This window comes from Sorex fumeus, unplaced genomic scaffold (assembly GCF_029834395.1).
Source record: "Sorex fumeus unplaced genomic scaffold, SorFum_2.1 ptg000233l, whole genome shotgun sequence".
NCBI classification, from domain to species: domain Eukaryota; kingdom Metazoa; phylum Chordata; class Mammalia; order Eulipotyphla; family Soricidae; genus Sorex; species Sorex fumeus.
This window is the reverse complement of record NW_026606290.1, coordinates 2,731,756-2,759,697: the sequence shown is the minus strand read 5'-3', so window position 1 is coordinate 2,759,697 and position 27,942 is coordinate 2,731,756. Positions and strand designations below refer to the sequence as shown.

The 27,942-nt window shown below is 57.3% G+C and overlaps 1 protein-coding gene across 4 annotated transcripts; it reads left to right on the top strand.

Moving 5' to 3' along the window:
• The first annotated feature begins 76 nt into the window (after positions 1-76).
• KYAT1 (kynurenine aminotransferase 1) lies at positions 77-27,865 on the top strand. 4 transcript variants are annotated; one of them, XM_056108801.1, is made up of 14 exons: positions 82-131; positions 16,515-16,630; positions 19,755-19,813; positions 20,705-20,852; positions 22,631-22,780; positions 22,862-22,948; positions 23,047-23,175; positions 24,989-25,109; positions 25,420-25,496; positions 25,589-25,678; positions 26,170-26,356; positions 26,442-26,521; positions 27,329-27,415; positions 27,501-27,865. In XM_056108801.1, exons 2-14 carry the CDS (start codon positions 16,520-16,522, stop codon positions 27,561-27,563), a joined length of 1,389 nt encoding a protein of 462 aa, XP_055964776.1. In that variant the 5' UTR covers positions 82-131; positions 16,515-16,519; the 3' UTR covers positions 27,564-27,865. The 4 variants fall into 4 exon arrangements, with proteins under 4 accessions (XP_055964778.1, XP_055964776.1, XP_055964779.1 ...); XM_056108802.1 differs by lacking the exon at positions 82-131 and adding an exon at positions 2,404-2,480; XM_056108803.1 differs by lacking the exon at positions 16,515-16,630 and having other exon boundaries at positions 77-131.
• Positions 27,866-27,942: the final 77 nt, after the last annotated feature.

Sequence of the window (27,942 nt, the reverse complement as noted above, 5' to 3'; positions counted from 1 at the left end):
GCGCCATATTGCTTTGGGGCGGAAGTTGGCAGAGGCCCGGGCTCGGCCCTCTTAAAGGGACAGCGACCGGAGAACATCACCTCTGGAGCGCGCCCGGGAGACGCCGGGCGCTCGAGCGGTCAAGGCGGGGGGTGAGTAGTTGGTGGCCCCGGCGTGCGTGGCGACCCCGAGGTAGGGACGCTAAGTCGAGGGTCTGGTAACTGTTTCAGATCGACTGTCCCTGCGTCCTAGCAGTGTTACGAGGTGCCCGACTAACGCAGGTCGGAAGCTGCATCTGCGGGAAGTAGGAGCGCGCGGGGGTCGCCAAGCCGCCCGGAACCCTGAGACCCGCCAGGCCGGTCCTCTCTGCACACACGTCCCTTCTCCTCACCCCCCAGGGTGCCCGGAACGTGGACCCCCTAGGAAATCTGGCCAGTTGTGAGCAGGGACGCCAACAGGTCCCGGGGTCCCGGCTCCGGCGCTCGGATGGGTCCCGAGGCCTCGCAGCTCCCAACTGTCCGAGGTCGGGCACCACCATCGCCCCGACCCGACCGTGCAGAGACGCAGGTGGCAAACGTGCAGTGTGCACCGAGGCCACACAGCTCCCAGGGCAGGAGAGATGGAGACCGAAAGGGGCAGGAAGAAGCGCACTGGCTGGCGCTACCTTCTCTGCTGGGAACGTGGTTATTCGGGGGATGGGTGAGCAGCAGTGTCCACGTCTGAGATTGCCCTGGGAGAGGAGAAGGCGGTGTGCGGGGTACCGCGCGCTCCATCGCGGCGGGAGGAAATTTACTGCCATTCACACAGTTGGGTCCTTTAAAAGTCTGATGCGGGGGGCGGGGTGCTGGAAACCGGACGACACGTGGGGCGCTTGCCTGGCACGCAGTGGACCCAGCTACAATCCCCCGACACCCCGTATGACTCTCCGAGCCCACCAGGAGTGATTTCTGTGTGCAGAGCCAGACGTAACCCTTGAGCATCGCCAAATGTAAACGCCGCCCCCCCCCCCGAAAAAAATTGATGCGGGGCTACAGCGATAGTACAGCGGGTAGGACACTTGCCTTTGCATGCAACTGATCTGAGTTCTATCCCCGACCTGCCAGGAGTGACCCCAAAGCACAACTGGCCCCTCCAAAAATGCTTAAATAAATAACTGATGTTAGGGGCTGGAGAGATAGTAAAGCAGATAGGGCACTTGCCTTGCATGCACCTCACCAGGGATTGGGTCCCCGTCTCCCCACATGGTTCCTTGAGCCCCACCAGTGATCCCTGAATGCAGAGCCAGGAGTACTTCCTGAACACTGCTGGCTGAGGCCCCCAAACAAATAAAACACTGATGTCCAACAATGCTGGTTCCAGCTGTCCCGCTGGGAGATCTTGTTTTCCCCTGGTGCTGGAGGAGGAAACTGGCCAGAGAGGTTAGGGACCTTGGCAACAGTTCTCACCAGGAAGTGGAGGAGCTGGAATGTGAGCCTTGGAGGAGTTTACACTCAGTCCCAGTTTATCCTCCTCCCTCCTGAGTTTTCTGTTATCAACATCCAACACGCAGCCTGGGGCCTGGCTCTCAGCAGGCCTCCTGCAATTGTTTATTGCTGGAACACGTACAACAACAGGAGCCAACAGCATGTGCAGCCTGGACTGGGCACGATCACCCACTGGGTGCCCCATCCCCATCCCGAGAGCGCCAGCTTGCTGCCTATGCAGATAGTCCCATTTTACACACCAGTTAGTAAAGTGGAGACCTTACACGGTGGCGCAAAGGGGATCCTAACACTTCCCCACAGGTCTCTCCCGCAGACCCCAGTGGTCATTGGCACTGATGCTGGGCGCCAGATTCGGTAGTTTAGCAGAATGGACACTGAGCCTTGGTCCTGGGAGTTCAGTGACGTCAAAGGCAAAGTTCGCAGGGAGCATTTGTGTGGAACGCAGGAAAGAGTCACCTGGTTCAGCGGGGGTGCAGGCAGTCCGGAAGGGCCTCGTGCTGTTTTCTTTGGCCACACCGGGGGCGCGGTGCTCTGGGGTGAATCCGGGAGGTGCTGGGGGGCGTGGAGGGAGTCAGGTGGGATGCCAGAGATGGGACCCGGGTTAGCCGTGTGCAGTGCAGGGCAAGTGCCCTCTCCGCTGTCCCATCGCTCCAGCCCGGGTGGGCTTTCAGAGCCTGCCAGGGGCCACAGAGGATGAGCCAGAAGGGGGGCGGGGAGAGGGCGCGGGAGGAGCCCGGCCCCGCCCTCGGCACCGGCGGTGGGCGTGGCCCTGAGGCTCCGCCCCGCGGTTGGCCCCGCCCTCCCCACCCCCGGGTCCTAGGGTAACCTGGATGCGGGGCCGTGGGGCCGCCCCAAGTCACCCAGACGCTGCGGGATAAGAGTCGCTCCTGCCAGGTAGAGCCACTCCCAAGTCCCCGGGGCACTGCCCAGCCCTACCTAGAGGTTTCCGTCGGCTGCTCCCCGGGCTTCCTTTGCGGACGGCGCCGCGTCCGAGCTGGTGTCCGGGACCCCCGCTGGGTAAGTCCTGTGCCTGCTTGGAGCCTCGTCTAGGGTTCTCCTTCTGGAAACCCGCGGGGGCGTGCACGGACGGTTCTCGCGCGTGTCCCCCGGCCGCGGCCTGGCCCCTGGTGGCCTCCGTCTCCTCTGCCCGAGGACTGCGAGTCAGCAGCGTGCTGCTTAGATCTGCCCGACACGCTGTCGCCTCCTGGGGGGCGGGGGGGGGGTGTGCGCCGGGGGACTGGGGGGCCAGTGCAGAAGATCCCTGGGCTTTTTCTCTGAACTCTGAAGAGGGAATGTGTTTTCCACCCCCCGCAAAGAAAATCTGGCTTATTCTTGGATAGGAGCCTGGTCCTGGGGGCTAGAACCATAGTACAGCAGGGGAGGGCGTCTGCCTTGCACGCGGTCAACTCGGGTTCGATTCCCAGCATCCCATAGGGTTCCCCCACACCGGCACCGCCAGAACTAATTCCTGCCAGGAGTAACCCCTGCATCGCCGGGTGTACCCTAAAAAACGGGGGAAAAAAAGAGCCTGGGCACCGTGTAGGAGTCAGAGTCTTACCTGTGAATGGCTTGTCATTGGCAGGTCCCTTTGTGGATGTCAGGAGCTGCTGCCCTGTAGGGGCAGCTGAGTGGCCAAGAGATGGAGGTAGAGCAGAGTGGAGCTGGGCTGTTCCTGCAAGCCCAAGTCCCAGTGGCCATTCGTGGATTAGGCTCCCTTCTCCCTAGTCTGTACTGTGTCCCTAACTCAGGGGCTCCGGGAGGTGCTCACCAAATATTCTTGGTCCTTTTTTTTGGGGGGGGTGAGATTCAGGGGTTACTCCTGGCCTTGCATTCTGGAATCACTCCTGACAGGGCTCAGGGAACATAAGGGATGCTGGGAATCAAACCCTGGAGGGCCGTATGCAAGGCTAGCGCCCCTCCACCCCCCAGGGCTGGAGCAATAGCACAGCAGGTAGGGCATTGACCTTGCACACGACCGACCCGGGTTCGATTCCCAGCATCCCATATGGTCCCCTGAGCACCGCCAGGAGTCATTCCTGAGTGAAGAGTCAGGAGTAACCCCTGTGCATTACTGGGTGTGACCCCCCCCAAAAAAAACCTATTTCTCCGCCCCCACCCACTAGCTGGTTCTGAGGCTTCACAACCCCCCCCCCCGCACCTCCCTCTTTAGAGGGGGATCCAGATCTGCCTGGGTGCAGGGATTGGAGGCTGGATTGTTCAAAGCAAAGATTTCTCCCTGAATAGGGTCCGCATAGAGCCGCAGACGTTATCTGCTGTCCCAGCCTGGCAAGACCAGCCCACAGGAAGGAGCTGAGCAGAGACCTCTGATCCCCCATGCCCTGGTCACTAGCCTGGGGCCTCCCAGCCCACCCGGCAGCCAGTCACTGCCCGGCTGCTGGGGAAGACACCACCCCTGGTGTGCAGCCTTAGGGGGTCCAAGTAAGCCCTCCTGATGGTCCCCTGACACCCCTTTGCCCCTGCTCCCAGCTGTCCACCCGGGTGCCTGGGTTGAAAACAGCACAGCCTTTTTTTTTTTTAATTTAATTTTTATAAAGTTGCTCACCCTGATCTAGGGCTGGAGCGATAGCACAGTGGTAGGGTGTTTGCCTTGCACGCAGCCGGCCCGGCAGAGCTGGGTTCGATTCCTCCACCTCTCTCAGAGAGCCCGGCAAGCTACTGAGAGTATCTCGCCCACACGGCAAAGCCTGGCAAGCTCTCTGTGACGTATTCCATAAGCCAAACACAGTAACAAGTCTCACAATGGAGACGTTACTGGGCCTGCTCGAGCAAATTGATGAACAGTGGGAGGACAGTGCTACAGTGCAGTGCTGAAGTTGTTCACAATGATTTTTCACATTCAATATTCCAACACCAATCCCACCACCATAAACCTTCTCCCACCACCATTATTTCCAATTTCTCCCCCCCCCACCCATCACCCAAGCCTGCCCCAGTAGCAGGCCCTAAATAATTTATTTTGCATCACTTGTTAAGAATAATTCACTAAAAATGGTCAAAAAAGATTTCCTTTAAAAAGTGGGTCAAGATTGTTGCGTCTCACCCAGAGCCATTAATCCCTTGTATAATAGCCCTTGTAAAAGCCTTTATCCGTCTTGGAGAGCCCGGCAAGCTACTGAGAGTATCCCGCCCGCACGGCAGAGCCTGGCAAGCTATCCGTGGCGTATTCGATATGCCAAAAACAGTAAATACAATGGGTCTCATTCCCCTAACCCATAAAGAGCCTCCAATAAGGTAGCGTTAAGAAGGATGAGCAAGAAGAGGCTGATAAAATCTCAGGGCCAACCTAGGCTGCCAAAACAAAGAAGGACTAAAATGACTCTCCATACTTTCAACGCACGTACGCTGGCATCGGAAGCATCCATCAAGGATCTGATGGTGCAAGCGCGGAAGATCAAGTACATCATTGGTCTGGCCGAGATGAGACGGCATCGATCACATCATGCCATTTTTGACGCTGGAGAAGAACTGTTCCTCAGAACATGTGACAAAAGAGGCATCGGTGGTGTCGATGTCCTTGTCAACGTGAACTTGGCCATGAGCATTGATTCATTCGAATGCCTAACAACCCAAATCGGACGATTACACTTGAATAGATGTGGCTCACTGCCGGCAGTTTCTATCTTCGTTGTCTATGCACCAACATCCAATTACGATGAAGAAGTTGAGAAGTTCTACATGGAGCTGGAGAAGTTCTATAAAGAAGACCACACCTTCTACAAGATCATTGTCGGTGATTTTAATGCCAAGATAGGACCAAGAAGATCAGGTGAAGAACTCCACATCGGGACCCAAGGCCTAGAATGGAACGAACAGGGTGAGAGACTGTCTCAGTTCATCATGTCGACCAAGACCATCCATGGTAACTCACAGTTCCAGAAGGCTGAACCTAAATGTTGGACATGGGAGTCTCCCAGTGGACAGTTCCACAACGAAATTAACTACATCATATTCAATCAACGGTTTTGCCTGACTGATGTCGCTGTTGTCCCAAAATTCCAAATGGGATCAGACCACTGTCTCCTTTGTGCAAAAGGAGACAGAGAGAAAGGGCTGCAAAGTTTAAGAGAACTCCCAGAACGACCACCAACTAGAACGTTCCCAACGTTCTCCCTTCTGTAATCCGACATGCCATTTTGTCGGTAAAGAAGTGAACAGTACCCGGCCCAGACAAGGTCAGACCCAAACACCTAAAGAATCTGCCGTCAGTACTCTTCAATACACTGACTTGGCTCTTCATACGCTACCTGTCTGACTGCAAGGTTCTGTCCCAGTGGAAAACCAGCAGGACTGTTCTATTGTACAAGATGGGAGACATACACGACATTGGCAACTATCGCCCAATCTGCCTGTTGTCCGTCATCTAAAAGCTGTCCACTCGAGTCATCCTGAATAGGATTGGCAGAACACTAGATGAAGGACAACCATGCAAGTAAGCCGGGTTCCAAAAAGGATTCAGCATGATCTACCATATCCACATGGTAACCAAGCTCATTGAGTTTTCTTGGGAGTTCAAGATGCCGCTCTGTCTAATGTTCATTGGTTTAGAGAAGGCCTTTGATTCTGTTGAGACTGAAGTGGTCATCGAAGCCCTAGCCAATCAGGGCATTCAAACTCAATACATCAGGATCCTCCTTGAGCTATATTATGGATTCGCCACTAGGATCTCACCATTCTACAAGGAAGTGATCATCGACGTCAAGAGAAAGGTTTGGCAAGGTGATACCATTTCACCGAAACTCTTCAGTGCCACCCTCGAGAACGTCATGTGACAACTGGAATGGGAAGTAATGAGAGTGAAGATAGATGGCAATGACACCACCTCTGCTTTGCTGATGACATCGTTCTTATAACACCATCAGGGACGCTGTCTCATTTGCCAAGGCGTTGAAAATCAGATGGGCTGGACACGTAATGTGATTTAGAGACAACCGCTGGACTAGAGCAGTTACCAACTGGATTCCACGGGATGTCAAAAGATCAAGTGGCCACCCACCTATGAGATAAACTTCTTCGTCAAGACCCTGAATGAACGGTTTGAGGCTCTTCATGTTCCTGGAGCGAGCAGATGCCATTGGTCTACACTAGCACGCGACAGGGACAAATGGAGACGTTACTGGTGCCTGCTCGAGCAAATTGATGAGTAACGGGATGTCAAGTGATCAATTGATAATAAGTTACTAACCTGTTGTTACAGGTTAAGCCTTGTGGTTTTTTTTTTTTAATTAATTTTTTTGAGGGCTGGAGCAATAGCACAGCGGGTAGGGTGTTTGCCTTGCACGTGGCCGACCCGGGTTCGATTCCTTCGTCCCTCTTGGAGAGCCCGCCACGCTGCCGAGAGTATTCCGCCCGCACAGCAGAGCCTGGCAAGCTCCCCGTGGCGTATTCGGTATGCCAAAAACAGTAACAAGTCTCACAATGGAGACGTTACTGGTGCCTGCTCAAGCAAATTGATGAACAGCAGGAGGACAGTGCTACAGTGCGATTAATTTATTTGATTGAATCACTGTGAGATATAGATACAAAGCTTTCATGATTTAGTTTCTGTCACATAGCCTTGTGTTTCTTATTTGAGATCGGTTGCCTTCTGCTTTGCATCCCACCCAATGTGGCGTGCAATTCCTGGTTTATCAGTGGTATAGGGCTGGAGCGATAGCACAGTGGTAGGGTGTTTGCCTTGCGCACAGCCAGCCCGGCCGAGTTGGGTTCGATTCTTCCGCCCCTCTCAGCCTGGCAGGCTACCCATGACGTATTCAATATGCCAAACACAGTAACAACAAGTCTCATAATGGAGACGTTCGAGCCAATTGATGAACAACGGGAGGACAGTGTTTGACAGTTTGACAGATAAGGGTATGAGATGACGCACCAATGCACTATTCTAAGATTTTTTATGGAGCCCAGCCCCCCCCCATTTTTTTTGCTCTTTGGATCACACCTGGCGATGCACAGGGGTTACTCTGGCTTTGCACTCAGTTGTTACTCCTGGCGGTGCTCAGGGAACCATATGGGATGCTGGGAATCGAACCTGGGTTGGCCGCATGCAAGGCAAACGCCCTACCCGCTGTGCTATCTCTCCAGCCCTGCGCCCCAGCCCTTTTTTAGGGCCTTTTTAAGGGCAAACTCAGATAACTGCAACTCTGCAGGGCCAGGAGAGTGTTGGACCTAGCACATGCCTGACCCGGGTTTGATTCCTGCCTCTAGAGTGGGTACAGCCCTGGCGGCCTCCCAAGCACCACCTAGAGGGGGCCTGGGGTGACTGACTGCGTTACTGCTCCCCTAGGCTCTTGCATTCATGCACCGGTTGGCCGAGAATTTGCTGTTGTGCCCTGGGGTCTCCAGATTACCAGAGAAACTCTCCTTAAAAAAAAAAAAATTAAGAGTGATGGTACAGTGGGGGAGGGCATTTACCTTGCATGCAACCCACCCTGGTGTGACTGACCTGGGTTCTATCCCCTGCAGCTCATCAAGTTCCATGAGCACTGCCAGGAGTAAGCTTTGAACATCCCCAGGTGTGGCCCAAAAATCCAAAACAAAAGGTAAATTAAGAGAAAATAATTAGTATAACTTCAAACAGCACTAGGAAGATGGTTCAAAGGACCAGAGCGCCCGGTTTGAAATGGGAGGCCTGTGTTTGACCCCCATACTGCACGGTCCCCTGAGCACTGCCCGGGGCCACACTTGAGCACCATTAGCTGTGGCCCCCAAACCAAGCAATAAAACAAAACCAAACAGAATAGTCTAGCAGGTAGGATGTTTGCCTTGCCCATGGCCGACCCATATTGGATCCACAGCATCCCAAATGGTCCCATTGAGCACTGTCAGGAGTAAGCCCTGGGCATCACGGGGTGTGACCCAAAAAGCCCCCACGCAAAAAAAAACTTGTTTTTAATTTATTTTTCTTTTTGGGTCACACCCAGCGATTCGCAGGGGTTACTCCTGCCTGGAATTACTCCTGGCGGTGCTCAGGGGATCATATGGGATGCTGGGAATTGAACCCGGGTTGGCCGCGTGCAAGGCAAACGCCCTACCCGCTGTACAATCGCTCCAGCCCAAACTTTTTTTTTAATTAAAAATTAAAACCTATACAGGGCTGCAGGACTCGGACCAACAAGTCAAGTACCAAGGGTTACTTGCATAACTCCCGGGTTCAAATTTCAGTGGCAGTTTATTCCTTTAGGGAATGATTGCAAAATAAAATAAAACAAACAAACAAACACAACTATGACACTCCTCAGCCTTGTGGCCCCCCTCCTCGGTTTGCAAATCTCTTTGGGAAGCACAGGTGCGCCTCATGCTGCGGGGCCAATCAGATCCTGTGTTGGAAAGCCTGCCTGCCGCTGATTGGTGGGCATGCAGGGACCAGCCCCGCCTCCGACAGAGAAGCCCAAAGCCCGTGTTCCCGCCACGTGATGGATCCCAAGCGCGGGTGCTCCTGGGGAGCTCCCCCCCATGCCACGTGATGTGGCATGTTTGGGCGGTGCCGGGGATCCAACGCCAAACCTCATCTGAGCCAGGTGCATGGTACAGCTCTGCCCCTAGGCATATGCTGTAAAATGGTATCCTCAGTTAACACGGCCATCACCTCATTAGTTGCTTTTTTTTTTGGTTTGATCTTGATTTTGTTTTTTGGGGGGGAGGTGTGAAGGTGGGGGGTATACTCCTGGCTCTGTGCTCAGGGATCACTCATAGGCAGTCCTCAGGGGACTATATGGGAAGTCCGGGGTTGAATCTGTGTCAGCCTCCCTCCCCCCCTCCCTCCCTTCCTTCCTTCCTTCTTTCCTTCCTGTCTTTCTCTTTCTAGATATCATGCAACATTTGACTCAGAATAGAATGCCCTTTAGGGCTGAAGCTATAGTACAGCAGGTAGGGTGTTTGCCTTGTATGCCGCCAACCTGGGTTCGATCCCCGGCATCCCATAGGGTCCCCCAAGCACCAGCAGGAGTAATTCCTGAGTGAAGATCCAGAAGTAACCCCTGTGCATCACCAGGTGTTACCCAAAAAGCAAAATATGTAAGCATATATACTATATGGGCTGGAGCAATAACACAGCAGGTAGGGCATTTGCCTTGCACGTGGCCGACCCGGGTTCGATTCCTCCGTCCCTCTCGGAGAGCGCGGCATGCTGCCGAGAGTATTCTGCTCGCACAGCAGAGCCTGGCAAGCTCCCCGTGGCGTATTCAATATGCCAAAAACAGTAACAAGTCTCACAGTGGAGACGTTACTGGTACCCACTCGAGCAAATCGATGAACAATGGGAGGACGGTGCTACAGTGCTGTGATATGTATAAAGAACAGAATGTCCTTGAATAAGGGTGCCTGACACTGTTTCTGTAGTCACTGGTCACTAGAGGATAGGGACACTGCTATGAACATTGCGTACAGGGAGTTACTCCAAAGGACTGCAGGGCATGCATTCACTTGCACACAACTAGACCCAGGTGCAGTCCCCCTCTGGGAGGGACTAAGAAATAGAACTGGAAGGGCTGGAGCAATAGCACAGAGGGTAGGGCGTTTGCCTTGCACGCAGCCGACCCGGGTTCGATTCCCAGCATCCCATATGGTCCCCTGAGCACCGCCAGGAGTAACTCCTGAATGCAGAGCCAGGGGTAACCCCTGTGCATCGCCGGGTGTGACCCCAAAATCAAAAAAAATAAAATAAAATAAAGAAATAGAACTGGAGACGGTACAGCACTTGCCTTGCACCTGACCGACACATGGGTTTGATCCCCACTCACTGCCAGGAATGACCTCCAAGCCCAGAGCAGGAATAAAGTCTGAGCACTGCCAGGTATGGCTTCCCGTCCCCCCAAAGAAAACAATCTCCTCTGCAGACAACCCATAGTATTTGGGCGGGGGTTCAACTTCTATTCCAGTTTCCCCTGCAGGCTAACAGTATTCAAGGCTGATTCCTGGTTCTGCTCAGAAATCTGTCCTGGCGAGTCTTGGATGACATTTGGGGTGTGAAGATCGAGCTGGGATTGGTGGCCTAGAAAACAAATACCTTAACCCTTGTATTCTGTCGCTGGCCCACATCAGATAAATTTCTAGGAGAGGGAGCACTGTTTAATGTATGGGATCAGACCGATAGTACTGGGGGCAGGGCACTTGCCTTGCATGCAACCCAGCCGGCTTCGATCCCTGGCATCCCATGTGATCCCCTGAGCACTGCCAAGAGTAATCCCTGAGGGCAGAGCCGGGAGTAAGCCCTGAGCATCGCTGGGTGTGCCCCTCCCCCCAAAACCTAACGTATGTTAGAGCAGAGAGATAATACAGTGGTTAGGGTGCTTGTCTACATGCCGCCCACCCAGGTTCGATCTCCAGCATCCCATTTGGGCCCTTGAGCACCACTGGGAGTAGGTCCTGAGTGACCAGGAGTAGTCCCTGAGCATCACTGGGTTTGACCTCAAAACCAAAACATAATAATAAAGAATAGTGTATGTTAGTATGTTAGTGTTATTAAATTGCCCACTGGTAATTACACCACTAACCCTTTCATCTAGTTCTCTTACCCGGGAGTATGTATGGCATTTCGATGTTCTGTAGGATTAGTTTGTGAGCTCCCATCTTTTTCTCAGTTAATAGTGTTTCATTTTCACTTGTAATCTGTTACGGGTAAAATTCAGCATCCTTTCTTTTTATTTTTTACCACACCCAGCTGTACTCAGGGGGCTGCCCTGGGACTCAGGGGACCATGAGTGTGGGGAGCAAACCTAGACCTGCCCCATGCAAAGCACACACTCCTCTCCTTTGTGTGAGCTCCCAGACCCCACAACTTTTCAAGTATCTTGACCATCGTCCTTTTCCTAGAGATCATTTGCTAATTCGTCCCCCTATGGAGATGTTGGTCTTTTGGTATGACTGAGTAAGATCCCTCTTGCATTATAAGGCACACAGTGGGTTCAAGTGATTGGTTGTCTGGGTTAGGCTAGGTCCTCATGGTTCTCACAGAACTCATGCAACAGAGACAGGTTTGAGCAAAAAGGTAGGAGCACATCATGAGACGAGCCAGCCTGCAGGAGAGAACGCCCTGCGTGGACCTCGGTCCCTGCCTTTGAACCTGGGCTAACTAGACCCTTCCCATAATCAGCAGGACCCCCACCCATAAATGTGAGTGGGAGGACCAGTTCGCTTCCTTCTCACTGAGCTCCCAGAAAGCCACATCCGGGGATGCTCAGGGCTTATTTCTGGCTCTGCATGCAGGGATCACTCCTGTGGGGCAGGGAGGCAGGGACCCATATGGGGTGCCGGGATCGAGCCCTGGTCCGCCTCGTGCAAGGGAGACCCCTCCCCGCTGTCCCATCACTGTGGACCCTCTTGGAGTTTCTAAAAGTGGAAGCCCAAGGGTCCATCCTGCCAGGCTCAGAAACCCCACCTTGGCCAGAGTGATAGTACAGCGGGGAGGGCATTTGCCTTGCACGTGGCCGATCTGGGTTCAATCCCGGCATCCCATAGGGTCCCCCGAGCACCGCCAGGAGTGATTCCTGAGTGCAGAGCCAGGAGGAACCCCTGAGCATCTCCAGGTGTGACCTGAAAAAAGGAAATCTCACCTTGTACCTCACTGGGATGCTCAGAAGATTCCCTGGCCCAGAAAAAGTGTCTGGGGGCTGGAGCATTAACACAGCGGGGAGGGCGTTTCCCTTGCCCGCGGCCAACCTGGGTTCAATCCCCAGCATCCCATCCATATGGCTCCCCCCCTCCCCAGCACCTCCAGGAGTAATTCCTGAGCACAGAGCCAGAGTAACCCCTGTGTATCGCCGGGTGTTACCCAAAAAGAAAAAAAAAAAGAAAAACAAACAGAAAAAGTGTTTGGTAGATAAGAGGTCACTGTCCTTTAGCAAATGACCAGCTGCAGAGCCCTGGCGCTGACCTCCTGGAAGGGGCGGGGCGGGGCCGGGAGTTTCCGGTGGGCGTGGCCTGGGAAGGCGCCCCGCCCCCGCCCTCCGGGTGTGGGTTGGCCCAGGTACCTGGATGAAGTCTCTGGGCCAGCGGTGCACACAGAACTCTGCACCGGTGTCAGCTGTCCTAACCCACTCCTCACTGTGGGCACAGCGCCCCCTGTCCTAGAGCACGGAACCGCAGGATCCATCAGCCCCAGCAGAGACGGGCTGGCTCTGCGCGCCCCCTGCTGACGGATTCGCGAACGACATGCCCCCAAAACCACCCACCTCCCCAGCCCTGAGATCTGTCCCGCGTGGTTGCTGGGGGAGGGTCGGCCCCAGGCCTTCCAGCCTTCCCCGACATCGGACGTGGACCGCCAGTGGCTGCTCACGGCGCGTGTTCAGAAGGGACAACCTGTCCACTTGCCCCGGGATGAGGGGGTTTTCGGACGGGGGTGTTCCTTGCTAAGTCGGGGGAGAGCACTGTTCTTGGATGATACTGACCCCAGTTGGAACCCCAGCGTCTCATACGGACCCCCTGAGCCCCCCGCTAGCCGTGATCCCTGAGCGCAGAGCCAGGTGTGACCCCCAAACCAAGAACAAACTAAGATTTCATCTTTTCTAATTTTTGTTTTTGTTGATTTGTCTTTGGGCCCATAAAGTGCCCAGGAGCTATTCCTAGTCCAGTGCTCAGGAGTCATTTCCTGTGGTGCTGCGGGGGGGAGGGGGGTTCTTGCAGGGCACAGCACCTCCTGCCTGCTCCAGACCTTTGCCCTTCCAGCCCCTTGAACCGTATTCCCTTGTGTATATGCTCCACTTTACCCACTCACCTATCCTGGGGCTCTTAGGATACTCCCAGGTCTTCACCGGTATGGCGGTGGCTGCCTGGGCCTTTGCAAATGAGCATTTGTAAGTCCTTCAGATTCAGAGTCAGAAGCGGAGTCACCGGATCTCGTGGCAGTTCTGTTTTCTTTGCGGTTTAGGGAGGACCTTCCCCCTTTCCCACTCTGGCAGGGATCACTCCTATTCCCAGCCGTAGGCTGCCTGTGCCCACAGCCTGGCTTACACCTGCTGCTTCTTGCCTCTGGCTCCTGACTGTCCTCACAGTGTCCTTCCTTGTCCCCGAGGGCACCTTCCTTGTGGAGCTGGTGCCCAGTCCTCAGGGCAGCGTGTGCCAGCCCTCCTTCCTCTCCTGATCTGGGCGCTGGGGTCATAGCTTTAGCACAGAGGACAGCTGCCAAGGCAGAGAAGGGGCAGTCACGCTAGAAATGGGGTGAGTGGGGGGGCAGGGTGTCAGAGAGAAACAGCAGCTTCTGAACCAGAGGGTCAGCAGGTGACAGAAGGCTCGCAGGGGGAATTGGACCACCTGGACAAGTCCGCAGGACAGTGCAGCCAGGATAGGACCAGCCGGCTCTATTCAGTCACTCTGGGGCACCAGCCACCCCCATTTCCCAGGAGGGTCCCAGGTTAAATATTTGGGGAGAGGGTGGGCCACACCCAGGGGTGCTCAAGAACTACGCCTCGCTCTGTGCTCAGGGGTCACTTCCGGCATTGCTGGGAATCAAACTGGAGTTAGCCGCACGCAAGGCTTTAGCACGGAAGCCCCATCTCAAGAACCCTCTTCCCTGCCCTGGGCTGGGGCCTGGCCTCCAGTCCCCACTCCCTTGGGACGTGCCGTGTGGCTGTCCTGAGACACTGCTAACACAGCCCTGGTCCCTCCAAACTGCGGCCACCAGGTCTTGCTGCCGATTCCCCCATTCCTGATTCAGTGATAACATACCCCCCCCCACACACACACACACACAAGGGCTGAATTCCTTGAAACTGAATGATCGTCTTCATGGGGCCAGGAGCGCCCCCTAGTGTCTTATTGGAAAATTGATAGGCTGCCCCAAACAAAGTACCTTAAAGTGAGTGCTTTCTTTTCTTTTCTTTTTTTTTTTTTGCTTTTTTGGGGGGTCACACCCAGCAGTGCTCAGGGGTTACTCCTGGTTCTGCACTCAGGAGTTTTACTCCTGGCAGTGCTTTGAGGACCCTATGGGATGCCAGCGATTGAACCTGGGTTAGTTGCATGCAAGGCAAATGCCTCCCCCTGTACTATCGCTCTGGCCCCTTATTTGTTTCTTTTTGTTTCCTTTTTTTTTTCCCCAAGGGGACCGGAGTGTGGGGTGTGCTGGGGATTGGTCACACCAGGCTGTGCTCAGGGATAACTCCTGGCTCTGCTCTCACAGGTCACTCCTGGTGGGGCTCAGGGGACCACAGGCGATGCCAGAGGTCAGATGGGGTCAGCAGCACTCGGGGCCAGTGCCCAAATCTCCGTGCTCTCACCACAGCACCTCGTGGCGGCGCTCCCTGGGGCCCCACTCAGGCACGTGGGTGGTGCTGGGGGTCGCACTCGCAGCTTTGCCCACCCCAGACTCACAGGAAGGGAGGCTGGGAGGGAAACACTAAGGTATTTCACACCAGCCGTGTTTGTGGGGGGGAGGGGTTGAGCTACTCTCAGCTCAGTGCTCAGGGTTGTGCTTCATCAGGGTTGGGATCTGCGGTTCCCCCCATGCGGGAAACACCTTCCCGGCCCAGGCATCGTCTAGTCCGATGACTTTCCTGGTCTCCGTTTGCATTCTGCCCAGGCCCAGGCCAGGGGAACCTTCTGCCCGAGTCTCTGGACTTGCCCAGCTCCGCTGAGTGGGGCTTGGCATGGAGTAGCCCCTGGGGGCTGCACGCCCTCCTGTGTCCGAGGCGCGTCCAGGCTGGGCCTTGGCCGTGTGTCTGCTCCTGGCAGGCCGGGGTGGACCATCGCTCGTGGACACGTGGCTCACTCAGAGATCATGCGGTGTGTGTGCAGGTCTTGGTTTGTGGGTTTTTAAGTTTTGGACAAGCCTTGATTTGTCACATTTGCTCATTGGTGGGTCCCACAGGCAGTGCTCAGGGGTTACTCCTGGCTCTGTGCTCAGGAATCACTCATGGAGGGGCTCAGGGAGCCATGTAGGGTGCTGGTGATGGAACCACCGTGAACCTCCCGGCTGTGAGATGGCCCTCAGACACGCTTTTCCATGACTTTACCGTTTAATTGTTTCCATTCCTTCCCTTTCCTCTTCCTCCGTATAGTCTGTATAGTCTCGTATTGTCTCAGCGCTACTGTTTTTGTTTTGTTTTGTTTTGTTTTGTTTTTTTGCTTTTTTGGGTCACACCCAGCGATGCTCAAGGGTTCCTCCTGGCTCTGCACTCAGGAATTACTCCTAGCAGTGCTCAGGAGACCATATGGGATGCCGGGGATTGAACCCAGGTCGGCCCGTGCAAGGCAAATGCCCTGCCTGCTGTCCTATCATTCCGGCCTTGGCGCTGCTGTTGAGATTGGAGAGACACGTGGGCCCTGGGGCTCCCGCGTGGCCCGCTGTGTCGTCACCTGCACCTCAGACTGTGGCGCTCACAAAGGCAGCCGCATTGCTCACCCAGCTTTGCACTCGCCTAATGTGCTGGGGGGGTGGGTCAGCCGCGGGGGTGAGGTTCTCAAGCTGCAAGTGCTCACCCAGGACCAGACAGCAGAGCTCTCACCTCGCCCAGGTGGGCCATCAGGGATTTGAACTCGTAACCAGATGCTTTCAGAGCAGGCTGTTCCTTTCCTGACCCTGGACGGTCTGGGGCCCTTTCCTGTCTCCCCACCCCACCCCACCCCACCCCCACCCCCAGACCAGCTCGAAACCCTTCTGCCCCAGGCTGCACTGATTCCATCTCTTACCTCCAGGGTGCGCTCTACCCCTTTGCTCCCCGTGAGGTCAGCGGGCTCAGCCCAGGGTCTGCCCCAGTGACAACCACCCCCAAGCCAAGGGGGGCCCAGAATCGCCCACCAACACCTCTGACACTCTCAGCACTTAGGAAATTCCAAGGTGGAGGGGTGCGGGAAGCAGGAAACAGGTGTGAGGGGACTGGCCATCTACTGACCAGTGCAGACCCCCGATGTCTGCATGCAGCCTTTTTTATCTTCCATCAGTGCTGGATTGGGGGGGGGAGGGACGCGCAGGGGGTCAGTCTTCTGGGGCCGGGTGTGACCCGGGTGACCATTGTCATCTGGCCAAGCACAGGTCACATGAAGCCCTGCCCGGAGCCCAGTGACCGCTCGGTAAGTCCCGGCCTTTTCTGACCTCTTTGTCAGTGCCCATGGCGCTGGGTCGCTTTCTCAGGAGCGCCGCTGCCCTCCCTGGCCGCCTGGGGCAGCCCCTCCAGGGAAAGAAGGCTGGAGCCACTACCATCCGGTGCTTGCATCTAACTGTAAGTGCCCCTTGCTGGCTCGTGCTTGCTTGCTCACTCTCTCCCTCCCTCTCTCTCTCTCACTCACTCACTCACTCACGCCGTGCACGAGCCTCCTCTTCCAGGAAGACTTCCCTGGCTGCTGCGTGGCCCGAGCTCCCTGCTTCCGGGCTGAGATTGACAGCTTTGCATGAGCCTGGGCAGCCTGGTGACCTCCCCTCCCTGCCTGGCACACACCCCCCCACCCCCATCCACAGTAGGTCGCAGTGAGGAGTGCAGAAGTCCAGCCCCCCTGGAGGACTCGTGGACTCGGTGGCCGAGTCCTTGGAATTCTCTTCTGTGGGTAGCCCAAGGTTTTGAGGGGCTGTTGCTTCCGCTTTTCTCTCCTCCCTGGACTCCTTCAGATGCACTCATGTCCTCGACCCATGCTTGCTCACCCTCTCACTCACGCCATGCATGAGCCTTCTCTTCCAGGAAGACTTCCCTGGCTGCCGCGTGGACTGAGCTCCCTGCTTCTGGGCTGAGATTCTCTGCGCCCCTGGGCCCTTGACCCCATCCCACCCGAGCCCCCCGACAAACATGCCACTCGCCTCACCCCACCAGTCTCTCCCAGGCCCCCTCCCGCCTCGGTGCTCCTCTCATCAGCCCCGGGAGCTGAGAGGCTGGTTACCGGCTCTCAGCGCTGCAGACGGGATTCAGCCCCCCACCCCGAGCAAACACCCCCTGCCCCAAGCCACCCCACACACCCTGTCTCTGTTCAGAAACATGGAAATAGCACATGGACGAAATGAGAACACCTCTGAGCACACAGAGTTCAGGACAGAGATTTTTATGAAATGTCACTGTACCCCCCCCACACACACCAAATTAATCGTCATACCACCCACGGTGTTTTGTGCATTCTTTTTGTTTGTTTTTGCTTTTTGGGTCGCACTCAGTGATGCTCAGGGGTTACTCCTGGCTCTGCACTCAGGAATCAATCCTGGCTGTGCTCGGGAGATCATATGGGATGCTGAGAATTGAACCTGGGTTGGCTGCGTGCAAGGCAAACGCCATACCCACTGTGCTATCGCTCCAGCCCTGTTTTGTGGATTCTTGCTGGAATTAGATACCATATTGATAAATAGTGGGAGTTTGAGAGGGTTTTATTATTTTATTTTATTATTATTCTTTTTTGACTTCTTGGGTCACACATGGTGATGCACAGGGGTTACTCCTGGCTCTGCACTCAGAAATTATCCTGGCAGTGCTCAGGGAACCATATGGGATGCTGGGAGTTGAACCCGGGTCGGCCGCGTGCAAGGCAAACGCCCTACCTGCTGTACTATCACTCTGGCCCCAGTAAATAGCTTTGCAAAATCACATTTTTCTCCTGCATTTGTAACCATTAAGAACAGCAACAGGGGCTGGAGCAATAGCACAGCGGGTAAGCATTTGCCTTGCACACGGCCAACTCGGGTTTGATCCCCGGAATCCCAAATGGTTCCCTGAGCACTGCCAGAAGTGATTCCTGAGTGCAGAGCCAGGAGTGACCCCTGTGCATCGCTGGATGTGACCCCAAAAGAAAAAATAACCAGGTAGGGCATTTGCTTTGCACACGGCTGATCCAGATTCAACCCCCAGTATCCCATTGTGTTCCCTAAGCCCTCCAGGAGTGATCCCTGAGCACAGAACCAGGAGTCAGCCCTGAGCACAGAAACAGTATCAGCCTGGGGTGTGGCCCCAACACCCACCTACTCACCCACTCCACAACCAGCCAAATTAACTAATTTCCAAAAAACTTATTTGGGCCGGAGTGACAGTACAGAGGGGAGGGCTTTTGCCTTGCATGCAGCCGACCCAGGTTCGATTCCCAGCATCCCATAGGGTCCCCTGAGCACTGCCAGGAGTGATTCCTGAGTGCAGAGCCAGGAGTAACCCCTGAGCATTGCCGGGTGGGGCCCAAAAAGAAAACAAACAAACAAACGAAAAATCTTAGTTTGGAAAACTGAGATTAAAATGAAGAATAAGATTATCTGCTAATCAACAAACCCAATTTTTTTCCCGCTGACCAGCAGCTTGGTGACGGCCAGGCTTTCCGGCAGGGGTCCCTCCAAGGACCAGGACCATGTTTGGGGCCAGGGAAGGGGCTCAGATGTGTGGGACCCTGGGCTGGAATCCAGGCAACGCCCAACAGGGGAAGGGGACACTTCACAAAAACTGAAATGCCGGGGCCGGGGCTGGCTGTCCCCCAAGGCCGTTTTGGAAGCGAAAGTGCATTGGTGGCAACTGGGGTGCCAGGCCCTGCCCCAGGGCCAGCCCCCGGGCTGTAGGAATGGGGTCCCCCCAGCTGCACCCCCTGGCTGTCCCCTGCAGTCCTGCTCCCCGCTGGCCCGGCATAGCCCACCCCGGAGCCTCTGTCGGGGCACTGGGTCCCCACCCACACGGGACCAGGACATGCAGGGAACCCCAAGAGGCCACATAAGAGTGATGGGGGGAGCTGGGGGCGACACAGTGGGAGTGGGGGTCGGCAGTAGGGCCCCTGAGCCCCTGGGCGGGCGACCTGCAGGTCCCCCAAGTCAGGACCCGCCCCAAGTCAGCCCGACCACACTTGCGGGTGTGGGGGTCAGTGAATGTGGCCCACCCAGCCCACACTTTCCGCCCTCTTCCTCCTCGTTCTCATCCATGAAATGAGCCCATGTAGGTGTCCTGAGCCCCCAGCCGCTGTCCACAGCCCCCCCTAGGCCCGCTAGCCCCAGTCCCTACCATTGCTTCCACAAGTCCAGCCCTTCCCGGTTCAATTTCTCCCAGGTGGGGGCTGAAGCGATAAATAGCACAGCGGGGAGGGCGTTTGCCTTGTGCGCTGCTGACCCAGGTTCGATTCCCAGCATCCCGTAGGGTCCCCCGAGCACTGCCAGGAGTAATTCCTGAGTGCAGAGCCAGGAGTAACCCCTGTGCACCGCTGGGTGTGACCCAAAAACAACAACAACAAAAAAACTATTAAAATAAATAAATTTCTCCCAGGAGGTGGGAGCAGGGAGCGCACCCCTCCATCCCCTCCCTCACCCCCACCCCAGGGAGTGGCAGCCTCGGGCTGAGAGCCGACACCCCCCACTCCCCTGCAGCTGCCCCTCCAAGGCCCTGATCGTTCTCCTCCTGTTTCCAGCTCGCCATGGCCAGGCAGCTACAGGCTCGAAGGTTGAAGGGCATCGACCACAACCCCTGGTGAGTGGGTCTGCGGGGTGCCCTTAAGGTGGGCCGGGGCTGGCCCAGCTGCCCTCCATATGCCGGGGCTTGAATCCCAGCTCCCCTGGCTTGGCAGCGGCCCTGGGCACGGAGCTGGACTGTCTGGCCGCAGGAGAGAGAGAGGACAGCGGGGAGGGCACTTGCCTGGCATGCGGTCAGGCTGGGCTCGATGCCCAGCTCCACCTAAGGCCCCACCAGAGCCCCTCCAGGACTGGCACCTGAGCACAGAGCCAGGAGTCTGCCCTGAGCACGACCTGGTGTGACCCCCCACACACACACACAACAAGAGAATGAAAAGGCCACTGCCCACCCCGCTGCCCACGGGGGCCCTGGAGCACAGGCCTGATGTGAGACCCCGGGCTCTGGCCTCGTCACCCCGCCCCGGGACCCCCCTCAAAGGCACGATGCTCTCTGGTCACTTGCCACGCTCATGGCTGACTCTGTGCTGTGGGGACACTCCAGGCTTCCCTGCGGCCGGGACGAGGAGAGGGGCAGTGGCGTGGACACGAGCGCCCATGTGGAGTGGACAAATGTGGTCGTGGAGTTTTATTGCTTGTGTGGTTTGGGTCTGGGGGCCACCCTCGGCTGTGCTCAGGGATCACTCCCGGCGGTACAGGGGACCATCCAGGGATGGCACCTTCGTCGGCCGTGCCCCATGTCCGGTGTTTCTAGAAGGAGCCGGGACCTTCTGCGCCTTGACAAAGCCCAGGCAGCAGGGGTGTAGGGTGGCCAATTGTTCCTGTCCCGGGGTGGGTACACCCAGCAAGCCCGTGACTGTCCCTGTCCCAGGTGGGTACACCCGGCAGGCCCTCGACTGTGTTTGTCCCGGGTGGGTACACCCAGTAGGGCCCCAACTGTCCCCATCCACAGGGTCGAGTACACCCAGTTGGCCGCCGAGCATGATGTCGTGAACTTGGGCCAAGGGTTCCCGGACTTCGCGCCCCCGGACTTCGCGGTGGAGGCGTTCCGCTGCGCCGTCACTGAGGACTTCATGCTCAACCAGTACACCAAGGCCTTTGTGAGTCCCGTGCTCAGCTGGGATTGGGTGGGGGGGGGACACACGGTCCAGCTGCTATCAGGGATCAAGGGTCAACTCGAGGCATTCAGTCTGGCAGGGTTCACTGGACACCTGTGATCCAAGGCTGAGAAGTGGTCACAGTCTGGGCCGGGACTAACAGACGTGAGGGCAAACACCCTCCCCACTGTGCTGTCACTCCAGCCCCACCTTAAGTTTTTTTTTCTGTTTTTTAACCAGTTTGAAGTTTATTGAGGAATCTTTGCTTAATAATTTGGAGACTAGAAGAAAAAAGTGCCTGATAAAGTCCTACCTTGACTTTGTATTTTTCTTTTTTCTTTTTCCTCTTTTAACTTTTTTTTTTTTTTTTTTTTTTTTGCCTTTTGGGTCACACCTGGCGATGCTCAGAGGTCACTCCTGTCTCTGCACTCAGGAACTACTCCTGGTGGTGCTTGGGGGACCATATGAGATGCTGGGGATTGAACCCGGGTCGACTGCGTGCAAGGCAAACACCCTACCCGCTGTGCTACTGCTCCAGCCCTCCTTCCCTCTTTTAACTTTTAAAGATGCTCGTGGGCCTGGAGAGACCCTGCAAAGTCCAACTCTGGGTCAATCTCTGCGGCTCTTTATGGTGCTGCCAGAGGTGACCCCCCCCCCCCAAAACAAACTGAAATAAAAAGGCTCGTGATGCAGGGTCAGACCAATAGTAGAGCAGTTAGGGTGTTTTCCCAGCACCCCCGCTGTCCCCCAAGCACCACCGGAAGTAATTCCTGAGTGCAGAGCCAGGAGTCAGCCCCTGAGCATCCCCAGGTGTGGCCCCCACACAACACAGAAGTTAAGATGTTTCTGGAAGCGTGCTTATGTGGGCTGGGGTGATAGCATAGCGGGTAGGGAATTTGCCTTGCACGCGGCTGACCTGGGTTCGATTCCCAGCATCCTGTATGGTTCCTCGAGCACTGCCAGGGGTAATTCCTGAGTGCATGAGCCAGGAGTAACCTCTGAGCATTGCCAGGTATGACCCAAAAAGCAAAAAAAAAAAAGTGGAAGAACTGGAAGCATGCTTCTGAGCCTGCGGGTGAGACTTGCATTGTTATCACACAAAGCTCTACTTTTCCCTTCCTTGACTGATTCTCCGATGACACAGAAGTCACACCCCCACCCTACTGACTTCTCTCCTGGTCAGACCTGCCCGGGCGAGACGGGAGCCGTGGCACAGTGGCCGTGGCATTTGCCTTGCACATGACAGACCCGGCTTCCATCCCCAGCATCCCACACGGTCCCTCGAGCCCCGCCAGGAGTGATCCCTGAGATCAGAGCCAGGAGTCTGCCCTGAACACTGCCGTTTGAGGCTCACCCTCTCCCCGCCAACAAAGAAAAAGATTTTAATTTTGTCTGTGGTTCGGACTAGCTTCGGGCGTTCTTTACCGAGTGCAGACCTTCAGACCAGGGTACCTGGCTCAAGCCTGGAGCTGTCATCAGTCTGCGGCAAAGAAGGACTCATCCCCCCTTGCACGCGGACTGTGCTCACAGCTGCACCAGGAAGTCTGTTCCTGGAGCGAGCCCCCTGTGGCGCCCTCTTTCCTGGGCACCTGGTTTTCTGGTTTTCTGCCTGTCCCATGATAGGGTTCCAGGAACAAGGAGGAGCCATGGGCATCATCTTCCTAGCAGGACCCGCGGAGGGGGGGTGTGTGTGGAGGGGGCAGCCAGAAAGTGCTACTGCGCCCCCTGCTGGCCGTGCCGCAGCTCAGCCAATGTGTGTCCCCCCCCCCCCCCACTCCCAGGGCTACCCCCCTCTGACCAAGGTGCTGGCACGTTTCTTTGGGAAGCTGCTCGGCCAGGACCTGGACCCACAGAGCAACGTGCTGGTGACCGTGGGGGCCTACGGCGCCCTGTTCACGTCCTTCCAGGCCTTAGTGGACGAAGGCGACGAGGTGAGCCAGGCAGGGGCGGCCGGGGTGGGATGGGGGGGAGGCAGGGGGCTGCCGAGCCCCCACTCATGGGCCTGTCCCCAGGTCATCCTCCTGGAGCCCTTCTTCGACTGTTACGAGCCCATGACGCTCATGGCGGGGGGCCGCCCCGTGTTCGTGCCTCTCAGGCCGGTGAGTGAGGACGGTGGCGGGGGTGCCCCATGCGGGGGGCACGGAGGGCGGCAGCCCCCTGAGTGCGGGCGTTTCCCCCGTGCCTCCTCTGCTCACAGAGCCCCACCCCGGACGGCGCCCCGGCCTCGAGCAGCAACTGGAAGCTGGACCCGGCCGAGCTGGCCAGCAAGTTCAGCCCCCGCACCAAGGCCCTGGTCCTCAACACGCCCAACAATCCCCTGGGAAAGGTACCGGGGAGCCCCGACCTGGGGGGTCCGTCCGCCTGCAGCTTCTGAGCTCCCTGTTGTTGCTGCCTGTTACACCTCGGGGGCTTCTCTGCCGAGTGGGAAGGACTAGCCAGGCCCCAAAGCTCCAGGGCACCCCGGGGCTGTACAGCCCCTGCTCAGTGTTGTCTCCTCTGGGAATCAGAGACGGGGTTGGGGGTGAAGAGGGGACCACTAGTGTGGACACTCACAGACACTTTGAGGGGAGGAATCATAATCTTTTTTTTTTTTTTTTGCTTTTTGGGTCACACCCAGCGATGGTCTGGGGTTCCTCCTGACTCTGCACTCAGGAATTACTTCTGGGGATACTCAGGGGACCCTAAGGGATGCCGGGGATCAAACCTGGGCCAGCCGTGTGCAAGGCCAACACCCTCCCCGCTGGACTATCGCCCCGGCCCCTGGGGGATGGTCATGATGGGTCATGATGTTAAATACTGTGATCCCCATATTACTTCACTGTCACTGTCACTGTCCTCCCGTTGTTCATCAATTTTCTCAAGCGGGCCCAGTAACGTCTCCATTTTGAGACTTGTTACTGTGTTTGGCATATCGAATATGTCATGGTAGCTTGTCAGGCTTTGCCGTGCAGGCGAGATACTCTCAGTAGCTTGCTGGACTCTCTGAGAGGGGCAGAGGAATCGAACCCGGTTCGGCCTTAAACTATAATTAAAACAATTTTTTTTTTAAATATAGGCCAGAGAGCGAGCCCAGGGGTGGAGGCCCTTGCTTGCCTCCCACAGACTCTGGCTCAAATCTTGACCCCACCTGTGGCGCCCTGAGCAGCGCCCAGGGTCACTCCTGAGCGTCCAGCCCAGGACTAGCCCCTGAGCACTGCAGGCCGAGACCCAGATCCCAAATAAATAAACTGAAGCGGACAGGCGGGCGTGTGTGAGGTCAGACCTCGCCTGCCACTGTGCCTTCTCCTGTGCTTATGATGACGGGGGTCCCCCTCACCGGGCCACCCTGCCCCGACTCGACACCCCACCACCTTAGGCTTGTAGGCCTGCCGCAGTGTCTGCCCAGGACAGCACCTGTGCCCGCAAGTTGTCCCACTGGGTATCCCATTTCTTGCTTCCAGTGCCAGGCCAGTGCTCATGAGCCCCTGACCTGCCCTTCAACCCATGGGATTCCCATGGCCCCCCTCCCCAAACCCGCCCAATCCTCCCCCCAGCTCCCACTCGGGTATGACACATCAGCTCCCAACTCAGAGGCAGAATGGGCCTGGGGACCCAGGGCTGAGGGGGGACCCAGGGCAAGGCCTGCGGGGTGAGGGTTGCCCAGAAGCACAAGCTTTTGCCCTTGAGGTTTTATTTGTTTGGGTTTTTTTGGGGGTGGGGCTACCCCCAGCAATGCTCGGGGCTTGCTCCTGGCTCTGCACTCAGGAATCACTCCTGGTAGGCTCAGGGGGCCTCTGGGATTCCGGATCCCAGGGATCGAACCTGGTTTGGCCAAAGCCAAAGCAGGTGAACGTCCTGCCCACTGTACTACCCCTCCAGCCTGCTTCCATCCTCAGGGACTTGAGGTGCATCACCCTCCCTATACTGACAAACTCGCCTGCTGGGAAGCTCTCCAAGCCCCCTGCCCCCCGGGGTTTCCATGGGGGCTCCCTGTGCGGCCCGGCTATCCTTCAGTCCATTTCCTGGAAGGGGTGAAGGGGGGAGCCCCACCGGCCAGGGGTCATTCCTGAGCACTGCTAGGTATGCCTGCTCCTGGCCCTCAGGGATTCAGCGAGGAGGGGCATCTCCTCTGACCCCGGCCCCCCTGGGGGGTCCCGCAGGTGTTCTCCAGGGCTGAACTGGAGCAGGTGGCCAGCCTGTGCCAGCAGCACGATGTCATTTGCATCTCGGACGAGGTCTACCAGTGGCTGGTCTTTGACGGGTGTCAGCACGTGAGCATCGGTGAGCCCCTGGTGCCCCCTCCCTCCCTGACCTCCCCACAGCCTGAGCAGGGCGCTATGGGCTGCACACACACACTGGCGACTGGCAAACCGCGCTGCAGGGGCGGCCGGCGACCAGGGGAGATGAGGCTGAGATGCAGCCAGCTCTGTGAGTAGCTTAGAGGGGAGCAGAGGCTGGAGCCCAGGCGCCCCAGGGGTTCTATCCCTGGCACCTCAGAAAGGATAAAGGAGAGCAGAGTGCCTCGCCTCCCCTCCCGCCCCCCGCCCTGGTCTCCTCACCTGTCAGCAGCTGTCTCTTTGGCCTTGGACAGCCAGCCTCCCTGGCATGTGGGAGCGCACCTTGACCATCGGGAGCGCGGGCAAGACCTTCAGTGCCACAGGCTGGAAGGTGAGTCCGCGGGGACGGCGGCCAGCACCCCCCACCACAGCGGGAACTGGCCGAAGGAGCAGAGTCTCAACCCAGCTTTGTTCGCGGCGCAGGTGGGCTGGGTCCTGGGCCCCGATCACCTCCTGAAGCACCTGCGCACAGTGCACCAGAACTCTGTCTACCACTGCCCCACGCAAGCCCAGGTGAAGAGGGCGGGGCTCCGCGTGGGGGCGGGCCACCGTCCAGGGAGGGCGGGGCTCCACGTGAGGCGGGGCCACAGCCTGAGGGGCGGGGCTCCACATGGGGCGGGGCCACAGCCAGGGGGCGGGGCCCACGTGGGGCAGGGCTCCATATGGGGCGGGCCATAGCCTGAGGGGCGGGGCACCACGTAGGGCGGGGCCATAGTCTGAGGGGCGGAGCTCTGCGTGGGGGCGGGTCACTGCCCAGGGAGGGCGGGTCTCCGCGCGGGGCGGGGCCACAGCCTGAGGGGCGGGGTTCCACATGGGGCGGGACCACCGCCCAAGGAGGGTGGGGCTCCACGTGGGGGCGTGGCCACAACCTGAGAGGCGGGGCTCCGTGTGGGGAGGCGGGGCTCCATATGGGCCAGGACCACAGCCTGAGGGGCGGGGCTCCGAGTGGGGGCGGGGCCACAGCCCGGCTCTGCCCTGAGCTGGTGGCCTCTGTCCTCCCCCAGGCGGCGGTAGCCCAGAGCTTCGAGCGGGAACTGCAGCACTTTGGCCAACCCAGCAGCTACTTCTCGAGCTTCCCTCAGTCCGTCCAGCGCAGCAGGGACTACATGATGCGCAGCCTGCAGTCCGTGGGCCTGCGGCCGGTCATTTCCCAGGGCAGCTACTTCCTGGTCATAGACATCTCCGACTTCAGTGAGTGGGGTGGCCCTGCTGGCCACTGGCCGAGGGGGACAGGCGTGGGAGCTTCCTGAAGCACAGCCTGCTCTCTGTCCCCCAGAGAAGAAGATGCCCGATTTGCCCGGTGCCCCAGATGAACCCTACGACCGTCGGTTTGTTAAATGGATGATCAGGAACAAGGTGTGCGGGCCCTCGCAGGGTGTGTGCGGTTGTACAGGCTGTGCACTGCTCAGGGGTGCCAGGGGGCTGCCAAAGGCAGACCAGCTTCTGCCACAAACCCTGAATTGGGACCTAATCTCATGGTGCTAGGGATCATTCGGAGCTGGCCATTGGATGCGTGCAAAGCATGATCTACCTGCCTTTGAGCCATCTCCCCAGTCCGGGAAGCCCACTTCTTTTCTTTTCTTTTTTTCTGATTCTCCCCCCCCACCCCGCTTTTTTTGCTGTGTTGGGGGCTCACTTAGCTGATTCCAAGACTTACTCCTGGCTTTGTGCTCAGGGACCCCTCCTGTTAGTGCTCAGGGGACAATGTGTGGTGCTAGAGATTGAACCCCTTGCATGCAGCAAGAGCCTTGTCTGCTCTCCCCCACCCTCCTTCTCCCTCCCCCCCCATACACACACACACACACACACACACACACACACGGAGTCTATTTTCAAAATGTTCAAAGATGCCATTTGGACTGGTAGGAATTCCTGCCTGCCAGATCCTCAGATTTCCCATCTGAACAGTGGGTGTTGGCCCACCAACTCTGAGGCCCATGCAGCTCGGGCCTGGGGTACTGTGCAGTCCTGTGTCCCCCCCCTCCCCCCCCGCCCCGGCCTCCCTCTGCACCCTCGTGTCCCCATGGAGGGCCTGGGAAGGATGTCCTGGGTGTTCTCTCTTGTCCAGGCCCCAGTGCCCAGTCTGGGTGTGCCCACCTGCTGCCCCCACCCTTGGCCATTGTGGCCTCCCTCTGCCCACGCTGAGCCCCGCGTCCTCCGCAGGGCTTGGCTGCCATTCCTGTGTCCATCTTCTTCAGCCTGCCCCATCAGAAGGACTTTGACTACTTAGTCCGCTTCTGCTTTGTGAAGGTAATATCAGTGGAAGGTGGGGGCTGTCTGAGCTTCCCCAGGCCCCTGGGTAGGAGGGAGGCCTCGGCTGTCTGTGTCCCTGCAGAATGAGTCCACGCTGAAGGCCATGGACGAGAGGCTGCGTTCGTGGCAGAACCCCCAGGCCTGACCCCGCGCCGGTGGATCCTTCACCCCCATCTCAGCCACCCCCAGGAGTTGAGTCCCAGCAAGCGGGGAAGTCGGGGGGTCCCCTCTCCATGCTGACAGTCCTGTGTTACAGGGGAGGTGGCGGGGGTCTCCATGATCTGTGACCCAGGTCTCTGCCCCCATGACCTCTTGTGACCTCCCCAGCCCACCCAGACTTGGCTGGGGACCTGAAGGAGGCGCATCTGAGTGGATTCAGTTCCTTACTCGCCTTACTGTGAGAGTTGCAGGTGCTCCTCACTGATAATAAAGTTTAAATTATTCAGACACTGGGGCTCTTGCTGCCGGGGACCTGGTCCAGAGTGGGTGCCGCTCAGTTCCCCATGAGCTCCAGTAGGTTAAGG